At 43.7% G+C, this 20,216-nt stretch overlaps 1 protein-coding gene across 1 annotated transcript in view; it reads left to right on the top strand.

Moving 5' to 3' along the window:
* The first annotated feature begins 2,764 nt into the window (after nucleotides 1-2,764).
* Nucleotides 2,765-20,216, top strand: part of LOC123768758 (ADAMTS-like protein 4) — a 59,401-nt gene continuing 41,949 nt past the window's right edge. The window contains exon 1 of the mRNA XM_045759528.2: nucleotides 2,765-3,611. Within this exon, the coding sequence (XP_045615484.1) occupies nucleotides 3,588-3,611 (24 nt within the window). The 5' untranslated portion in view covers nucleotides 2,765-3,587. The remainder of the gene's footprint in view (nucleotides 3,612-20,216) is intronic.

Raw genomic sequence — 20,216 nt, 5'->3', positions numbered from 1 at the left:
GAGTAGAGATCAAGAGGTCCCCAGGGCACCAATGCGGAGTGTACGACGGATAAGCAACACGTCCTGTCCGTCGGCTGGGAGGCGGACTTACGACACTAGTGTCGCCGCGGCCGGACTGTAGACGGGGCGGGTGCGGGGGGGGGGGGGGGGGGATGGGGGGTTATAGTGGGGGGGTGAATGGGGGGTTATATAGGGGAGGTGGGGGTGAGGAAGGAGGGAGGGGAGAAGGAGTATGGAATGGGAGGGGGAAGGGTTGGGGAGGAGAGGGCATGTTAAGCTCAGGGGTCGCATGGAATGTGCAGAATAGTGCATAGTCTCGTACCGTTGGGCTCAAGGGCTCTATTTAACCGACAGGTTTCTCGTATTTAATACATTTCAATAAGGCTTTATTTAATACAAACTCACTGTACGTACAAATAACCCACTGTATTACGTTCTTACGTATATTTTATGAATAAAATAATAATAATAATAATAATAATTAGTTATTATTATTAAATACATTAGCAACATGTGAATCTAAATGGTATGCTCGATTATTACAAGCAGCATTCTGAACACCGAACACTCCGACACGTGTAGCCGTCTGAACACTCACCGGCACGTGCAGCAGTCAAAACACACACTAACACGTGCAGCAGTCAGAACCTAAGTCTGACACGTAAACAATAAAGTGAGGGTATGAAACGCGCACATTGTTTGGGTTGGTCCTCGTCTGGTTTGTTTACCCCTGGTGTGTGGGACCTGACAAGTGATAGAAAACTGAGCAAGTATAGGACAGACTATTCTATAAAAGATATGGCATAACTGTAGTTTAGTTTATAGTGCTGCTCAAATAGCTTCGTTCCTCAACTCAGTATTGGCAAATAATGGCTTTAAATAGCCTTTAGTTATGCCAGAAATCAATTTCCAAAAAATTTTCTACTGTATCCAGCAGAAATAAAGAGTTAAAACGTGTTATTTTACTGCTGTTGGCGTCTCGCTCTCCTCTATAATATTAATTATAAAAATAATTAAAATACTTTACTTAGTTAAAAGTACATATAAACAAAATGAGTTACAAGCAGAATGTGGGATTTCTAGAGAGAGAAATCTAGACTATGAACGAGGGAATGCCTATACCCATTAATACGCACAGCGTTTCGGATAATTGGGTAATATCCGGTTAACTCTCTGGTTAACTGTCTCAGCTTCCTCGTAGCCGGCGTGTGAGACGAGGTGAAGACCTAGCCACCAGCGGCGGAAGACTTGAGATAACTTCCAAGAACTCTTAAAGAATGCACATGTGGTACCTCGTCTCGGGAGGAGTGACGGACGTGCTGAGGAATGTATCAAGTGCTACTCGGCCACCACGTGCTCAAGTGCTACTCGGCCACCACGTGCTCAAGTGCTACTCGGCCACCACGTGCTCAAGTGCTATTCTGTGACCACGTGCTAAGTACTGCCTCGTAAACCAGCTTAGCGTTTACAATAAGATTGACATTAACTCTAATATAATTCTGGTGATTTGCAACTTCTTGATTCTCTCTCACTCTTTGTCATATATTATATATATATATATATATATATATATATATATATATATATATATATATATATATATATATATATATATATATATATATATATATATATACACTGGCTCCAAGTACCCCAACACAATGAATAAACAATACTTTTAACTACCGAAAAATTTTGAAGCCTCAAAATCTGTAATTATTCCTAATTCATTTGTGTATTGAGAATGTACAAGAGCAGACTACTGCTCACACACACCAGGAGCACTCCGCTACATACCTGGCTGTTGGCAGACTTAGAGCCCTTCTTACCTCAGCTAAATGTTTGGAACCTAAGACCTCTTCCTCCCTCAGCTCTCCCACCAACAGCTCAGTGAAATCCTTCCTCTAATCTATTTCGTCCAGGTCCCACAGTTGCTTCTTGTGTCACAGCGTCGAGGAGTTACAAAGACTATAAGAGATATGTGATAACTCATAGTCGGGCAATCCTCCCACTTTGTTCAGGGTTCGATCTCAAGTCTCCTCGCGTGGTAGGCGAGTGTGACAGCCAAGACACCACAGTGAGCTTTCAAGTTCAAGTTCAAGTAAGTTTATTGAGACAAGAAAAAAATATATCTCAATGGGATAGAGTAGCTTAGGCTATTTCTACCCCCCATTGGACTTTAAAACACCATTCAAGAAGTATCCTAACTTTAAAAGTGCCCTTAGAGGAATTCTTCTAAGGAGGAATAACATAATCCTTCAAGTTTGTTTGTTTTGTTGTTGGCAGGGATATTAACGTATAGATAAGGCAGCACCAATGGGGACACTCTGAGCTATATGCTCCCATTAGGTAATGTTTCCTTGTCTATTATCCGGTCAATCCCTTCGTGTTTGACCGGAATTAGTTATTTTTAAAGTGTAAAACTGGCAACCATGTGAAGTGCATAACTAATAATTACTGTTGACATCCTAGTTACTCTCGGCTCTTTACTAACGACTGATTGATGCAGATTAAGCCACCCAAAGAGGTGGCACGGGCATGAATACCCCGTAACTCTTCACTAAGAGTGACATCAATACTTGCATTTGAAGGCGGGGGAGTTCAATTGCAGCCTGTCGCAGCCCATAAAAAGCAAGGTGTGAGGTGAGTGCTTGTGTGAGAGGCTGTTAGGTCTGAGGAGTCGAGAGAAAGGGAGTGTGGGGGGAGTGGGAGGGGGGGAGGGTATGTTGTTAGTGTGGTTGTGGGGGAGGGGATGGTAGAGGCAGCAGCAGCAGCAGCATGGTGTTCGGGCCTGCGGGTGGTCAGTCGTCGACACCCACTACCACTGACAAGGCGTGTCGCGCCCTCCTCGACTGGAGCCTCGCCACGCTGCCCACACCCTCGCCCGGAGCCCTTTTCGCTGTCAACAAGTTCCTAAACGCTGCCAATATCGACCGGAGGCCCCTTCGCTCTGCTCACCTCGTCTGAAGATCATTTCGATAACCACATCGCCTAGAGCTTAGAACCTTTGCTGCCCACTTCCTGACACTCGTGCTGCCCACCTCCAGACACCTGCTGCCCACCTCCTGACACTTGCTGCCCACCTCCTGACACTTGCTGCCCACCTCCTGACACCTAACTCATCCATCTACGTCTCAACTTACCTGCTCAGGCTGGGCATCATTGATCTTATGGGTATATGCCATCATCCTCAAATATAAAAACCTGTGAACCCGCTTCGGAATACTAGTGATGATCCATATTCTCGTGAATCGCCGAAGCTTAGATCAAGCTTGACTCCGTGTGCAAGTCCCATAAGTAAATACATAATAGTTATACTATAAACTCACCAATACTCGGAAACGTACAAGGATTACAAATAACTGATAATTTGTTAGAGAATCGAGGCTCAGTCAGTCGCTGCTCAGAAAAAAATGTGAAAGGAAAATATATACAGATAAATATATATATTCTCAGTGTAAGACAGCGCTTAGCAGTGACGAATGTTACAGTGAGAGAGAGAGAGGAGAGAGAGGGGGAGAGTAGAGAGGGAAAAAAGTGTGTAATAGTGACCAACCATCACCCTGAGTGACGTCTCGCCAACAACGATGACAGCAACATACTTCCTGCTGGTGAGTACATTAATGGTCTAATGGGACTCTCCTGGGCTTGAAAGATCCTGTTAGACAGTGTGGGGACTCTCCTATGGCAAGTGGGTCTTGTTGGGACTCTCCCGGCACTTGTGGTTCTTGCTGGGGACTGTGGAGAGTCCACTGAATCTCATGGATTTCGCTGGGTGCCATTAGATATTAAGAATCACCCATTTAATGCTTTGGTATCCCTCTTTAGTGGTGTCATGGAGTCTCTCTTGGGGTCCATGAAGTCCTTCTGATTGTCATGGGTCCTTCTGATAGCCATGAGGTTCCTATGGCAACAAAAAAGGGATCATTTACATGAGGTGGTGTGTATAAAGTTACTGTGGGAGTTGGTTAATATAAAATATTTTGATTGTAACAGTATTGGATCTTGTAGTTGAGGTAGATGGCAGTGTAGTGTGTGTGTGTGTGTGTGTGTCGTAGGAAGTGAGAGACGTAGGCGGGAGAGATAATCGTAATGAGACAGATTACGCTATCTTTATCTCTCCATCTCTCTGTGTATGTATTTCGCACACAATTAGTCTCACACTTCTAAATATTATCATTCACACACACAGGTGTGTGTGTTTACTAGGTGAGTACTAGGTGAGTACAGGTGGAAATTGAGTACCCAAATGAGCCATAAACACATTAGAAAGAATGTTTTCAGTGTCACAGTAGTTGACAAATGGAATGCATTAGGAAGTGATGTGGTGGAGGCTGACTCCATACACAGTTTTAAGTGTAGATATGATAGAGCCCAGTACGCTCAGGACCCTGTATACCAGTTGATTGACAATTGAGAGGCGGGAACCAAAGAGCCAGAGCTCAAACCCCGCAAGCACAACTAGGTAAGTACAAGTAGGTAAGTACACACACACACACACACACACACACACACACACACACACACACACACACACACACACACACACACACACACACACACACACCACTTCTAACTACAATTTATGTGAATGACCTTGTCCGAAGGGGGTGAACTCGTGCGTGTCAATGTCCCCAGATGACGCAAAGCTAATGAGGAATATAAAAACATAAGAGCCATATAAGAATGAAGGAACTGCATAAAGCCCATTAACCCATTAAGACAGCTTCTATTTGTATCCCCCCAAACTCATTCATATATTTATCTAACCCATATTTGAAACAATCCAACAATCTCCCGACTATTATCTTCCTGATAATTTGAGCCATAATTCGGCAATCCTGTTTGCATACTAATATTTCTAATGTCTAAATTTGTCAAAATTACATATGTTGTTCCGAGTTCTATCTATGTTGATGTAGTTAATATCAACGCAGACTTTTAATTAAATCTTGTTAATTTTTTTTCTTTAAAAACAGATTAAATCTTTTTTAATCTCTCTCTCTTCATAAGTGGGGTTTGTAATCCCTGGGATTAACTTGACGTGGTTTATGTTCATTCTGTATGTTGTTTGTTGTTTTAAATTTAGCTACTCAGAACGAAATGTTCATGTAGCACGGGATATAGTGAGCCCGTAATTCATTCTGTAGTATGGAGACCAAACCTGAACTGCATAATCTAAATGGGGCAAAATAAGGAGAAGATAAAACTCAAGAACATATATTAGAAATCTTTCTGACAAGGCAGAAATAATTCCCAGAAGTATTCTCAGAAGGCAGAAGTATTTAAGCAGTAATTTAATAGTTTAAGATCCCTACTTAAGATCCCTCCTAATCGTGACTCTTTAAGTCCTTCTCGCATACAGCTTTCGCATTATTAACTTTGTCCAGCTGATATCTAGTGACTGTCATCCTAAGCAGAGAACCTTACATTTTTCAGCATTAAACTGAATCTGTCAATCTCTCGTCCATGTTGAAAGTCAATCTAGGTAATATTGCAACCAGTGTGTGTCTTCTGTTAAATTTATTTCCCCACCTTATTTGTTCATCGTCTGCAAATTTGGAATGTTGATGTTCAATTCTGTGTCTAAATTGTCTTTATAATGTAGAACAGAGGTCCTGGAACAGAGCCCTGAAGCACAGCACTTACATCGGTCTCCCACTTGAACTTTACTTCATTTATGCTAACTCTGCTTTATTTGAAATAACTAAGCTTTTATCCAACTTATCATAACACCATCCCAGCCTCTAATTTTGTGTGTGTGTATTTTCACCTAGTTGTGCTTGCGGGGGATGAGCTGTGCTCTTTCGGCCCGCCTCTCAACTCTTAATCAACTGTTACTAACTTCTATTTTTTTTGACACACACACATTCCCAGGAAGAAGCCCGTAACAGCTGTCTAACTCCCAGGTATCTATTTACTGCTAGGTAACAGGGGCATCAGGCTGAAAGAAACTCTGCTCATTTTTTCTCCCCGGCGCCGGGAATCGAACCTGGGCCACAGGATTACGTATCCACACAGCCACCGGCGCCCCCTTTGTGTGTGTGTGTGTGTGTGTGTGTGTGTGTGTGTGTGTGTGTGTGTGTGTGTGTGTGTGTGTGTGTGTGTGTGTGATAGGTAAGCATAAACATGCTTACCTATCAGTAACTTTGGGGAAGCGAGTTCCAGCTCCCCATGTCATGCCTATTAGTATTGGACAATTATACTCGTGGCGCTAAACGATGACTTTACTGAAGATTGAATTCATCTTCGAATCTGACCACAAAGTAGCGGACAGAGGTGACTTCCTCAGCTGTCTTGTAGTCGGGTTGGGCAATGACCTAAGGCAGGCAGCCCACTAGTGGCAGCGGCCGGCACTCTGGTCCGGCACTCTGGGTGGCACTCTGGGCTGGCACTCTGGACTGGCACCCCACGACACACGCACCGGAAGTGTGTTCCGCGTCCCCTTCACTGAACCACGATCAACCACAGCTACCGGGAAGAAGGGGGTCATGAACTCCCTGACCAGCAAACGTATACGAAGATAGAAGACAGAGAACAGAAGATAGGACAGATTCAGAGGGAGACAGATGAGACAGATTGAGAAGGAAGGGATAGAAAGATAGAGTGAAATGTTTGACGACATTGAGGGTGACATTGGAAGATAAAGAAGGAGACAGAGATACATAAACAGATAGAAAGATAGAGAGGGGATACATACAAGATGGAAGAATGGAAAACAGAGATGGTGAATAAAAATGTCTGAACATTAAGAAACAAAGAGGATAATCTTTCACAGAAGCCAGTTAGTGACAACCAATTGCTGTGGAGCATGATCTTCGAGGATGACCTTGAGGGCGAACTTGACCGACATCTACGTCTCATCGTAATCCATCCCTCTCTCATTCTCGCCCTCTCCCTCCTTCTCCACTTCTTCGCTAGGATTCTCCTAACTATTTTAACTCTTCTCTTTCTCACACACGCCACACTCCTCCAGTACCACTACGCTTCTCCCGCACCTTAACCCCTTCTCTGCCCTTCTCTGCCCTTCTCTCACCTTCTCCCTACTCCTCCCTCACTCTCCTGCTTCTCCCTCACTTTCGTCACACCCGGCTCCCCCCCCCCTTTATGTTCCCTCGTCCCTTTCTATCAATAACCTCTTCATCATCTTCACGACCCTTTTCCTTATTTCCATGCCCATTCAACCATAACAGACTACTGGATCCAAACAAATCAGATAATTGAAAGCTTTTGAGTGTAAGTGTGTAAGTGACTGTAAGACAAAAGCTTGAAAAATAAGTGTTTTCTTCATCCTATTTCAAACACATATTCGATATTATCGTATTTTGTATAACAATCAACCTGTTTTAAAAATATATAGCTGTGTTTCATTTGATTAATTTAAGTATTTAAAAATATATGTCTTCATCTTGAATATCAGAGATTTTCATTCTATTACCTTCATAATGTCATATTTTCTTCCTTGTCTCAAAATTTGGTAGGTTCAGCTCTTTCTAAATATGACATACTTCTTAGTGTGGAAGGCTTCGCAGTAAGTGTGCATTACATCTCTCAGAAAGACATTCTTAAAAAAAAAATTAATGAGAGTTTCTTCGTATTTTAGTTAGGAAGCTCTTATAACATCTACCCGGCTGATTCACCTTTAATTGTTCCATTCAAGTGGTTCTATAACTACCTCTTCCTCAAGCAAAATCAACCTTTCTACGATTTTCTTATTAGCTTAGAAGATTGAAGAGTCTAGCCTTCCTAACCCGCCAGCCAGGTAGTGGGTACAATATCCAAGTGAAACGTTCATCGGACGTTGAATCAACGTTATGAAACGTTTAATTCAACGTTCAATCAACGTTATCAACGGTGTTCAGTGTTGAATTAACGTTACTTTTGTATGTTGTGGCTGGTTCTTCTTTAATCAATCATATTTACCTAATTTATCTCTCAAAATCCTTCATGCAATAAACGCCAGTACATCTTAGAGTGTGTTCTGGGAGACACACCCAGAGTGTGTGTTCTGGGGGACACACCCAGAGTGTGTGTTCTGGGAGACACACCCAGAGTGTGTGTTCTGGGAGACACACCCAGAGTGTGTGTTCTGGGGAACACACCCAGAGTGTGTGTTCTGGGAGACACACCCAGAGTGTGTGTTCTGGGAGACACACCCAGAGTGTGTGTTCTGGGGGACACACCCAGAGTGTGTGTTCTGGGAGACACACCCAGAGTGTGTGTTCTGGGAGACACACCCAGAGTGTGTGTTCTGGGAGACACACCCAGAGTGTGTGTTCTGGGAGAGACACCCAGAGAGTGTGTTCTGGGAGTCAGCGGTGCGGACCTTGGTGCTTGGCCCCGGCTTGCATCGTCGTGGGGTGCCGGTATCCTAAGATGATGCTGAGCTGCGATGCTCACACACGCAGTTCAGGTGCGCTTGCTGCCACGACGGTAGTGTTACACACACACACACACACTCACACACACACACACACACACACACACACACACACACACACACACACACACACACACACACACACACACACACACACAGGTGGCGCCGGTGGACAGCACGCTGGACACGTAATCCAATGGTCAGAGGTTCGATTCCCGGTTCCCGGCGAGAAACAATGGACAAAATTTCTTTCACCCTAATGCCCCTGTTACCTAGCAGTAAATAGGTACCCGGGAGTTAGACAGCTGTTACGGGCTGCATCCTAGGGGGGTTGGGAAAAATTGTAGTTAGTAACAGTTGATTGATTAACAGTCGAGAGGCGGGCCGAAAGAGCAGAGCTCAACCCCCGCAAACACAGCTAGATGAATACACACACAGCACTACATAGCTCTGTCAAATAACAACAGATTCACTCTCAGCACCGTAGCTTACAAGAGTGTTATAAACCTTCAACCATTCAACAATAACTCCACACCATTAAAAGCAGGACCAGTAAGGCATTATCCACATGAACAAGTGTGACATCAAATGGAAAGTCAACAGATAAGCCGCCAGTAGATAACAAATGAACGTAGCAAAGATCTCAACGATTGCAGATGTTGCTGGCGTGGCTATCGTTTCGAGGATATCTGGACGTAGGGGTAGACCTCAGACCGGAGACAATGGCACCATACGATAACCATTGTCGTTTCTGAAGTAGAGATGAATGTGAGGACGGCTGATGCATTGCTGATGAATCAGCCGTTGATAAAAAAAAAATGGCTGATGAAAGGCACTGGCTGAAGAATCAGCCATTGCTGATGAATCAGCCGATGAATCAGAATCAGAATTCCCAATCTTTTATTGTAGGAGCAATGAATGTATGAAGGATCTCACTAAACAGGGAGACCAATTGACATATTTTCTGCGAAGTTCTCTCTGTGAAATTCAGTAAGAAGAACTCGCCTCGTTCATTGAAGTTCCGCTCAGAGGAGCTCACTAAGTGGAGTTCGATCGTTAAGTAAGAACTGGCAATCGGTCATTAACTACGATGGTAGTCAGACTGAGAAGACTAAGAAGACTGAGAAGACTAAGAAGACTGAGAAGGACTGAGAAGGACTGAGGAGAAGGTGGTCAACTGTGGGAGCTCCGTCATCCCTATCACATAACCAAACTCTGTTGAAACTGAGTAGCACCTCCCCCCGTGTGGTACCTGTATTGATGAGTAGCCCCTATGGAACCTGTGTTGATGAGTAGCCCCTATGGTACCTGTGTTGATGAGTAGCCCCTATGGTGCCTGTGTTGATGAGTAGCCCCTATGGTGCCTGTGTTGATGAGTAGCCCCTATGGTGCCTGTGTTGATGAGTAGTCCCTATGGTACCTGTGTTGATGAGTAGCCCCTATGGTACCTGTGTTGATGAGTAGCCCCTATGGCACCTGTGTTCAAATAGAGCAGCCCCCTAATGGTGCTTATATTCCCACTGGTCAGCCTCTCTACACCGTGGTATTTGTATCCAAGTAGCGCAGAGCCCCGTAAGCTCATATACAAATAGCGAAGACCGTCATTGTCCTAAATTCACAATATTTACAAATTCTTACCCAAGAACTCTCAACGTCTTGGTCTGGGTTTCATATTAATAATTTGTTCTTCCATTTGACGTTCAGCATTCAACGATACACGAAGATTAAATCAGGAACAGTATATCCGAAAGAATATATCCGGAAAAAATATATCGTGAAGAGTATATCCGGAAATATTTTGGATCAAGGACTAGTCAATCTTTCATATTTTAAAAACTGTGCCACTTTAAGGACGCCTTTTCAATTAAACATTGAGTTAGAGGTCATAGCAACATTGCAATGAAGGGGAATTGAAATCAACTGGCCAGGAAGGATGTACAGAGCCCAAATAGACCACAAGTCATCAGGCGAGCATTGCATGGCTCAGGTCAGCGTAAGAAACTAAACAGAGGAGGAACAGTGTTGAGTATTTGGGAGAGGAGAATAACCACTCGCCAGCAATTAGTCATAGGACGTACTTTACTTGCAGGAGAATGGAATTAGTGCAACTAATGTGCATTGGTTAGTTTAAACACATTGTCCCTTCACCAAACATATTCTTCCCTCACTAATCTAAACATGTTCTACCCTCACTAATCTAAACATGTTCTACCCTCACTAATCTAAACATGTTCTACCCTCACTAATCTAAACATGTTCTACCCTCACTAATCTAAACATGTTCTTCCCTCACTAATCTAAACATGTTCTACCCTCACTAATCTAAACATGTTCTACCCTCACTAATCTAAACATGTTCTTCCCTCACCAATCTAAACATGTTCTACCCTCACTAATCTAAACATGTTCTTCCCTCACCACTCTAAACATGTTCTACCCTCACTAATCTAAACATGTTCTACCCTCACTAATCTAAACATGTTCTTCCCTCACGAATCTAAACATGTTCTACCCTCACTAATCTAAACATGTTCTACCCTCACTAATCTAAACATGTTCATTTGACAGAATGTAAACATTCTGTCAAGGAAGCAATTTCTGGATATCTCGAGAATATAAGAACATTAAAATAGGAACAAAAGAACAGGAGCATAAGAATGAGACCACAAGAATAAGAAAATGTAGGGAGAGTGGGAGTGGTGTGGGGAGAGTGGGGGAGGTGGGGGAGAGTGAGGGGGGGCGTGTGGAGAGACTCTCCAGAGCTCATGCACTCACCTGTCATAACACGACTCGTGGTTGGAGTGTGTGTGTGTGTGTGTGTGTGTGTGTGTGTGTGTGTGTGTGTGTGTGTGTGTGTGTGTGTGTGTGTGTGTGTGTGTGTGTGTGTGTGTGTGTGTCGGCTTGCACTCTAAGAGTTGGAAGATTTGAGGCTTTGTTATTTTTTACGGCCACTTTTTAAATGCATTTCACTTGTCTGAAAAGCGACGTTTTCATTTGTTTGTAAACAATGTGCTGCCTCATACATGGGCTTGTAAACAATGTGCTGCCTCATACATGGGCTTGTAAACAATGTACTGCCTCATACATGGGCTTGTAAACAATGTACTGCCTCATACATGGGCTTGTAAACAATGTGCTGCCTCATACATGGGCTTGTAAACAATGTACTGCCTCATACATGGGCTTGTAAACAATGTACTGCCTCATACATGGGCTTCTAAACAATGTGCTGCCTCATACATGGGCTTGTAAACAATGTGCTGCCTCACACATGGGCTTGTAAACAAATGCTTGACGTGAGTCTGAGCATTTGTTTACATAGGAACTCGAGATAAAAATAAGAATATTCAATGAAGCTGATATTTCACGGTCATATACTGGGATGTTTCAGGTCCAGATTATATGATGTTTCAATGCTAGATACTGTGATGTTTGAGGGCAAGATCATGTCATGATTCGGGGCCAGATACTGTAAAGTTTCAGGGGCTAGATCCTGTTATGTTTCTGCACCAGATTCTGTAATGATCCGGAGCCAGATACTACTGTTGATTCACGCCAGATTCTGTGGTCATTCTGAGCCAGACTCTGTGATGATTCAGGGCCAGTGTCTATGCTAATTTAGGGTCAAATTCTATTTTGATTTATGGCATCTTCCAGTTATGATTCAGGGCAAGATCCGGTAATGTTTCAGGGCCAAATTTAGTGATGATTCAAGACCACATCTTGTGAAGATTCAGAGACATCCTGTAAAAAATTAAGGACATCCTGTGAGTATTCAGGGACAGATCCTGTGTAGATTCATGGACAGAATTCATGAATTAAGTTAAAAAATCCATGTTTTAAATTAAATTAATTCATAAGGATGATGTTTGAACTAAATGTTTAATGACCTTTAGCAATTTAAAGGTTAAAACAATGTTTTAAAGCTGATAGGAATGTTGCAGGTTTTTTTAGAGAGTGAGAGAGAAGGAGAGATTCGTTGTCTTTAATACTATTGTTTCTGTAATATGATTTCTAGGTCCTGTTAAGACAGGACTTAAGAAAAACATGTTAAGATCAAGTTACTTCTAACTGAATACATGTTTTGCAACTCGCTATAAAGAAATTTACGGTTAGTAATCGCTTCAGCTTATATAAACAAGGAATATATATTTGTTGCTATCGTTTATATTGCATCCAGTGCAGGAAGAGGAATATAAAAAGTCTTGAACAGCAATTTGGGTGGCAGTGTGGGCAACAAGGCCCCCGAATCTGACTGGAAGAGTGGCTTGTTTCCATTGACAGTCATCAAGGGAAAGTTTTACAAATTGTTCTAACATGTTCTTCAGAAGGATCTAATAGGTTATTCTTAAAAGGGAGAGAAGATAAAATGCACGATAAAATGCGTTTATACTCATTTTCGTTTCCTTTGCGGCATGCCGAACCACTTGGGCTGGACGGTAGAGCGACAGTCTCACTTCATGCCGGTCGGCGTTCAATCCCCGACCGTCTACCAGTGGTTGGGCACCATTCATCCCACCCCCCCTCTGTCCCATCCCAAATCTTTATCCAGGTCCCTTCCTTGTGCTATATAGTCGTAATGGCACGACGCTTTTTCCTGATAACTCACTCCCTTCTTTGGAGCATTTGAGGGATGTTATCACCTCCCCGTTATCCTCCTTCCTTCCAATGTGACCAGCGCTATCTATCTAGCCATTTTTAATCATTTCCAGTGTGAAACACATCACATTGTCCTGTCTATCCTACAGACACTTCCTGTGGTGATGTTATCACACTGCTGCTATGTATTCCAACATCAATGCAGGTAATTAATTGTGTGTGTTTGGGAAGGTGTTTGTGTATATTCATAAGTGTTCGTATTTGCTTGAGTGTGTGTGTGTGTGTGTGTGTGTGTGTGTGGCCTGAGTTTTTCTATTATCATGGCTCCCTCTCGGAGTATCATTCGCACTTCTGTGCTATGCAATCTTTGCAAGTCGTCTGGATTATCTCATTTTTTTGGGGTGGGGGATAGGAGGGGGGGGGGGGGGGGTTGATGTTGACATATACAAAGCCTCTCTTGGGATTGAGATATAGTGAGAGGAGAGAACGTTGTTGTGATAGCGAGTATACTTGCCCTCTGGCCATTATGCACCCTCTTATGGATCACGTTTCTCACCCAGTGATAATATTCTATTGTCTTTCCATAGTCTAATCTTATCATTAATCTCCCGTGAAAACAAGAAGCTTTTACGTCTGATTACGTCTGTAGTCATATTTTGAATATATATATATATATATATATATATATATATATATATATATATATATATATATATATATATATATATATATATATATATATATATATATATATATATATATACCACCTTTCCACACCTCTGTCTGCTTCTCCACTCACCCATTCCATCTCTTCCCTTTATCTCCATCATTGTAATAATTTTACCTATACGTTATCTCGATCGCTGTAACCAAATGGTTCCCCTTAGAAAGTAAATGTTGTTATTTTTTTATTAACACATTTAGTTACATGTGCACTTGTGCAGCTGCCCTAGACTATTTGTAGGGGAGTACAGTGTGTGTCAAAAAACTAGCAACGTGATGCTAAAAATCCCCACCACACAGGATGGTTAGTCATACAGAGGCATATGATAAGTAGTCTGCACTGGCAAACTCTAGGTGCATTATAAGTATATCATCATCAACACAAGAGTCAATAAGGGAGCAGTGATACTAAAAGTCCCCATCTCGCAGGAAGGTAAGTCATACAGGGCCATATGTTCAGTAGCCTGCACTAGCAAATTTTGAGGGCATTATGAGGATATCTTCAAGAACACGAGAGTGAATAAAGTAATTGCTAAGCTCCAGGTACCTCATGTCAATGGGTCCCATACAAACCAATGGAATGTATGGTTCCAATTCACATTATCAGACCAATGGAATGGTCTAATAATTGGGAAATCAATAATGTAGAGGGGGAGATCATGCCGTAGTTCCTGCTCACAGAGTTTGTACCTGGAGTGCTCATGATTTGGAGATCCGTCACCTGTAGCCACCTGCCACAGGTAGGGTCTCACTACTGTCTCACCATTACTGTCCCTTCACTTTCCAAACATCATTGTCCCGTCACCATTATCCAACTACCACAGAGCCGCCACCACTGTTCACCCTATCTCTGTCCCACCACCATCACCACTATCCCACCACCACCACCACTATCCCACCACCACTGTCCTATCCCCAAGTGTCTACCAGTATACCAATATAAAAAACACTCAACATACTCATTTATGATATATTTTCCTCATTGATGCGCATATTCCTCATCAGGGGAAGTAATAGTTATAAATGACGAGCAAAGAGGATTTGATCGTCTCTTCACCGCCCAGCGAGATAATCCAACACCATATTGGGCCGACACCATGGCGTGGGGGCGCACCATGTCGGGTCTGGAGTCTATTGTTGGTAAGACGATGAACCATCCAGGGTGTCAACGTGACATTCCCCCCACCCTCCCCCCCTCCCCCCCCCCCCTGCCCCCCCACACACACTCAAATAGGTGAGTACAAATAGGTGAGTACACACACACACTCTCCCATACACTCCCATACACACACACACACACATATCAGAGAAGTCAACCTGGAGGTTGATATCACGCCAGACCTGTCCCCTGAAGCTCACATCAAGATGATAACATCAGCGGCATATGCCAGGTTGGCCAACATAAGTACGGCCTTTAGAAACTTGAGTTTCATTGAGTTAAGTTTCAGACATGGGAAAGTACTGGTTTGTTCTCATGGTGGTAAAGGAGCAACATAGGTACCTGGCCAACATCATAAAGACAGGGAGTATAGCTAATTTAAGGGATATATATATATATATATATATATATATATATATATATATATATATATATATATATATATATATATATATATATATATATATAACTAATTAACAGTTTGCCAAAAAGCATTTGACTGAGTTCCGTACTTGAGACTTCTACACAAACTTCAGAAGCAGGAGAGAGTGACCGAAGGAGTTTAGTGAGAGGTGAGAACTCAAAGTAGCATGAAGTAACATGCAGTGTTCCTGGTGGACTGATGCTAGAACCAATCGTATTGGCGTATGCCTTTCCATTGGAGACTTTCAGCGCCGTGGAGAGGGAGGACCTGCTGCCTGGGTAACAGCTTCTCCCCTGAATCAACCTACCCTGGCTTTGCGCCCTGGTGAGGCCACTCCAGACCGACAACCAGAGAGCAACTCCATAGTCTCCTGAGACTGATGGATGCCTACTGCTACTGCTGCTGATGCTAGAACCCTATTATTTCCAATTAATGTTAATGATACACCTGTGAACTAGAGAGGTTAGATTCTTAAATGTCGAGATTTACAGACGATGCAAATAACCTGGATAGTTTTCTTCAAGTACCGGACCAACCGGTCTGTGATGGATATGTGGGCCTGCGGGCCGCTCCAAGCAACAGCCTGTTGGACCAACCTCTCACAAGTCACGAGCCTGGTCCCGAGCCGGTTTTGAGGTGTAAAAGAACCCCCAGAACCCCATCCAGGTACAATCAGCAGAGTAACGACAGGTGAGAATGGAGAGATACTCCAAGAAGATCGCAGAGTTTGACAGATAAATTTACTCAGAATCTCAGTCCCAGCAAATGGAAGGTGTAGAGATTGTGGACAGTTGACATAAGACCAGGACGACACCACACAGTGAAGGAAGTAAGACTTCCTTCAAGCCCCTGAAACAAATAGAAAAAAGACCCAAAAGAGGCCTAAATAAATAGGAAAAGAGCATCCCAGACGCTGCCTTAATCGTTTGACACATCACGCTATTGTGTTATCTGTGTGTAGCTTAGTGTAAGAGGATCGGTGTTTGTAGTTAACAAGAGGCCGTGACAAGCAGATGTGGTCATGGCATTTATTCTTAGGAGTTAGAGTAGCTAACATTATTAATGAGGGGATGAGAACTACCTCTGCAAAGTGGGACAGGGAGAGGTGTTAAATAAATTTCTCAAAGTATAGTTCAAGTCATAACTGACATAGTTATGTTTGGCTTTGTGTACACATAACTCCAAATCATTCTTGACGCTATCCTGTCTAACCTTCTAAATTATCTGCGTCGTCAACCCGTACCAATTGCAGGGCTCATTGTATATTTTATTGCTGTGGATGCCCAGGCTAGTTACCGACCCCTTCACGCACCTCCCTCACAATTCACTCAACTTGTATTCTATTCTTGCGCCACTATTTAATGTTAACAAGCTGTCACATTCCACAAGAATGAAGCCGAGTAAGAGTTTGTGATTGACAGCTGTGTAACATGTTCTCGTGGTTAGAGATACTTGAAGATGGCAGGAGACGCCCCACCACCACCACCACTGTCTCTACAGACACGCCCAACCGCTCACCACACTCCATAAGCTAGCCAATATTTGTTTTGCAACAGTAGAGCACTCTGACACGCGGGCTGATTAAGTCATGCTCCTGAATACACAGTAGGGACCTTGCCAGGCGCTTCGTGTGTACGAGATAAGTGTGAAGATGTGATGAATGTATATCTCTGGGTCGTGTCCGTGAGGTGAGACGTGATGGCTGTATCGCCCAGGATCTCGTTCGTGAAGTGAAGCGTGATGGGTGTATTTGTATGGGGGCTCGTCCGTGAATTAAAGCTGGTTGCGTCTCCTCGAGTCTCGTTCGTGTGATTAGAAGATGCTAGAGACGAGTTACCCTGTTACTCTTCAGCATGTTGTCCTACAACCTGTTCTCCTACAACCTGTCCTCCTACAGCCTATCCTCCTACAACCTGTTCTCCTACAACCTGTCCTCCTACAGCCTATCCTCCTACAACCTGTTATCCTACAACCTGTCCTCCTACAGCCTGTCCTCCTACAGCCTGTCCTCCTACAGCCTGTCCTCCTACAACCTGTTATCCTACAACCTGTCCTCCTACAGTCTGTCCTACTACAACCTGTCGTCCTACAGCCTGTCCTCCTACAGCCTGTCCTCCTACAACCTGTTATCCTACAACCTGTCCTCCTACAGTCTGTCCTACTACAACCTGTCGTCCTACAGCCTGTCCTCCTACAACCTGTTATCCTACAACCTGTCCTCCTACAGTCTGTCCTACTACAACCTGTCGTCCTACAGCCTGTCCTCCTACAGCCTGTCCTCCTACAACCTGTTATCCTACAACCTGTCCTCCTACAGCCTGTCCTCCTACAACCTGTCCTCCTACAAAGAACGTCGCCTTTCGCTCGTATGCGTTACTTAAGGACAAAAATGGTCGTACTAGAAAATAGAAGCGGCTGACAAAAATGACGTACTGTCCCGTTTTCTGTTTTGGGTCCTCTGGTAGGTTAGGAGAGACCACTTTAAACTAACCGTTTTCTTGACATTGGCAAACCTTAGGAGGACGGGCTGTTGTGGGACTAGCAACTTGGACACTTCGCATGTTTATATTTCATTAACTTATAAAACGATGTGTGTTGCTGTGTGACTGTTGCTAAACTGTATTATAAGACGAATCGAAAAAATCCTGTTTGCTGTTCCCTCATGTGACTCGCCCCTTCTACTGCGATCTCGGATATATAACATTAAAAATGCAGAGTTACGATCTACCGTGTCGTATATTATACGATTAGTTGACGTAGACGAGATAAGGAAGTCGTAATATTATGAGAGAGTACACAGTCACTGACATGAACACAAAGCTGGCCGTCTGTTCCTGCTGACCAGTGATAAGAAGAGAGAGAGGAGAGACATGATATTCAGTGGATTAGGAGAGACGTCGGGAAGCGCCTTCGTTCACTTGTTTACTGACTCACAAGGGCACACTCCCTTCGGGCTGGACGGTAGAGCGACGGTCTAGCTTCATGCAGGTCGGGGTTCAATCCCCGACTGTTCAAGTGGTTGGGCACCATTCCTTTCCCCCGTCCCATCCCAAATCCTTATTCTGACCTCTTCCAAGTGCTATATAGTCGTAATGGCTTGATAATTCCCTTCCCTTCCCTTCCGTAAATACAAAATAATTCTACCAATCATACTTAGACTTTAATGAGCATATATAGATGTTTTTATCTGTTGTTGACTACCTGTTGACTATTTCGAGGATCAGTGTAGCCGTGGCCCGGTCTCTGACCAGGCCTCCAGTCAATCATGACATTATCAACACATGGACCCCATACCCCCCCCCCCTCTCTGACTTCCCAAGTCAGTCACGATCTGATGTGCACCACTCTCTTTCAGAGAGAGAGAGAGAGAGAGAGAGAGAGAGAGAGAGAGAGAGAGAGAGAGAGAGAGAGAGAGAGAGAGAGAGAGAGAGAGAGAGGTTTTTTAGGGGAGGTTCACTAGGTTCATTATATTACAGTTCCCCCATGTGATAGGTTCAAAGTACATTCTCATGAAATAAACGAGTCACTAGGAGCGGGACTCATATAAGCTGAGTGAGGTAAGATAACAGCTCTTGCTTGCAGCTCACTAGATATGTCAATTGATAGCCCTTATGAACCATAGTCTAAGCTTAAATAGAGAGACAGAGAGAGACGCAGACAGACAGACAGAGACAGTAACAGGAAGACATGAACAGAGAGAGAGACAGAGAGATCTAAGATACATGGGTCGACCCGGGCACCACCGGGTATGACTTTCTGTATATTCTATATTGTAAGAATTTTTGAAAGAGAAGCGTCCAGATGCAGTTTAATTTTTGTTTTACTTTAACTCGCCAATAACTGTCATACTTCTCTTATCTACATAGTTACACGAGAGTAACGAGAGGTGATGATATCAAGCGTTAGTTCCATCTGTGGCCAAAGTAACGAGACATTTGTCACAACTCCTGCGTTATCAGCTTCAAAGTTGTCTGTCTTGGTGGATAGATCATCCGGTTTGCGTTTTTTTTTTTTTGCCTCTTCTAAAAATAATATTTTTTTGTCTCTCTCGTTTTCGCTGTGCTTAGTCGTAAGAGGAACGTAAGAGGCAATTTATCACGTTTGCTTGTCGCAGCCACGAGTGTGTGAGGGTCTCATTCTGAATTCCCTTCATGGAGCGTATTTGTGTTTAGTGACATTGATGGAGTGGTGGTGGTGTGAGCTAGGGGGGGTGGGGGGAAGGGAGGGGGGGGAGGGGAAGGTGGAAGGGGAGGGGAGTGTTCCAGCTAGGACTGGGTCTTGTCTGGCTCTTGTGTATCACCTACTTCTCACTTCTACTTCTGCCTACTCTCTCTCTCTCTCTCTCTCTCTCTCTCTCTCTCTCTCTCTCTCTCTCTCTCTCTCTCTCTCTCTCTCTCTCTCTCTCTCTCATCACATCTGCCTTTACCCTACTTTTACCCTTGTTCTACATCTACGTTTGCGTATTCCTTCCTTTCATACATTTACTTTTACCAACTCCTTCTCTTCCCATAGCCAACTCTTTCTCTTCCATATCTACTTTTATCCACTCCTTCCCAGCTTACGGATACTTTTGTCTATTCTTTCCCTTTTTTGCATCTACTTTTGTCTACTCCTTCCCTTCCAATATCTACTTCTCATCTTAGTCATCATCCCCCCCCCCCTCTCCTTCCACTGCCTTCCCTCTCTACATGCTACCACTTCCTCCTTTTTTCCTTCCTATCTTTACGGACATGTTCCTCTCCTTCTCTCTCCCTCTCTTCCCGGTCGGCCGAGCGGTCGGTCGAGCCGAGCGGCCGAGCAGACAGCACGCTGGTCTTGTGATCCTGTGGTACCGGGTTCGATCCCTGGCGCCGGCGAGAAACAATGGGCAGAGTTTCTGTCACCCTATGCCCCTGTTACCTAGCAGTAAAATAGGTACCTGGGTGTTAGTC

Source organism: Procambarus clarkii, chromosome 83 (assembly GCF_040958095.1).
Source record: "Procambarus clarkii isolate CNS0578487 chromosome 83, FALCON_Pclarkii_2.0, whole genome shotgun sequence".
NCBI classification, from domain to species: Eukaryota; Metazoa; Arthropoda; class Malacostraca; order Decapoda; family Cambaridae; genus Procambarus; species Procambarus clarkii.
The sequence above is the reverse complement of the archived record's forward strand: the minus strand, read 5'-3'. Positions and strand labels throughout refer to the sequence as shown.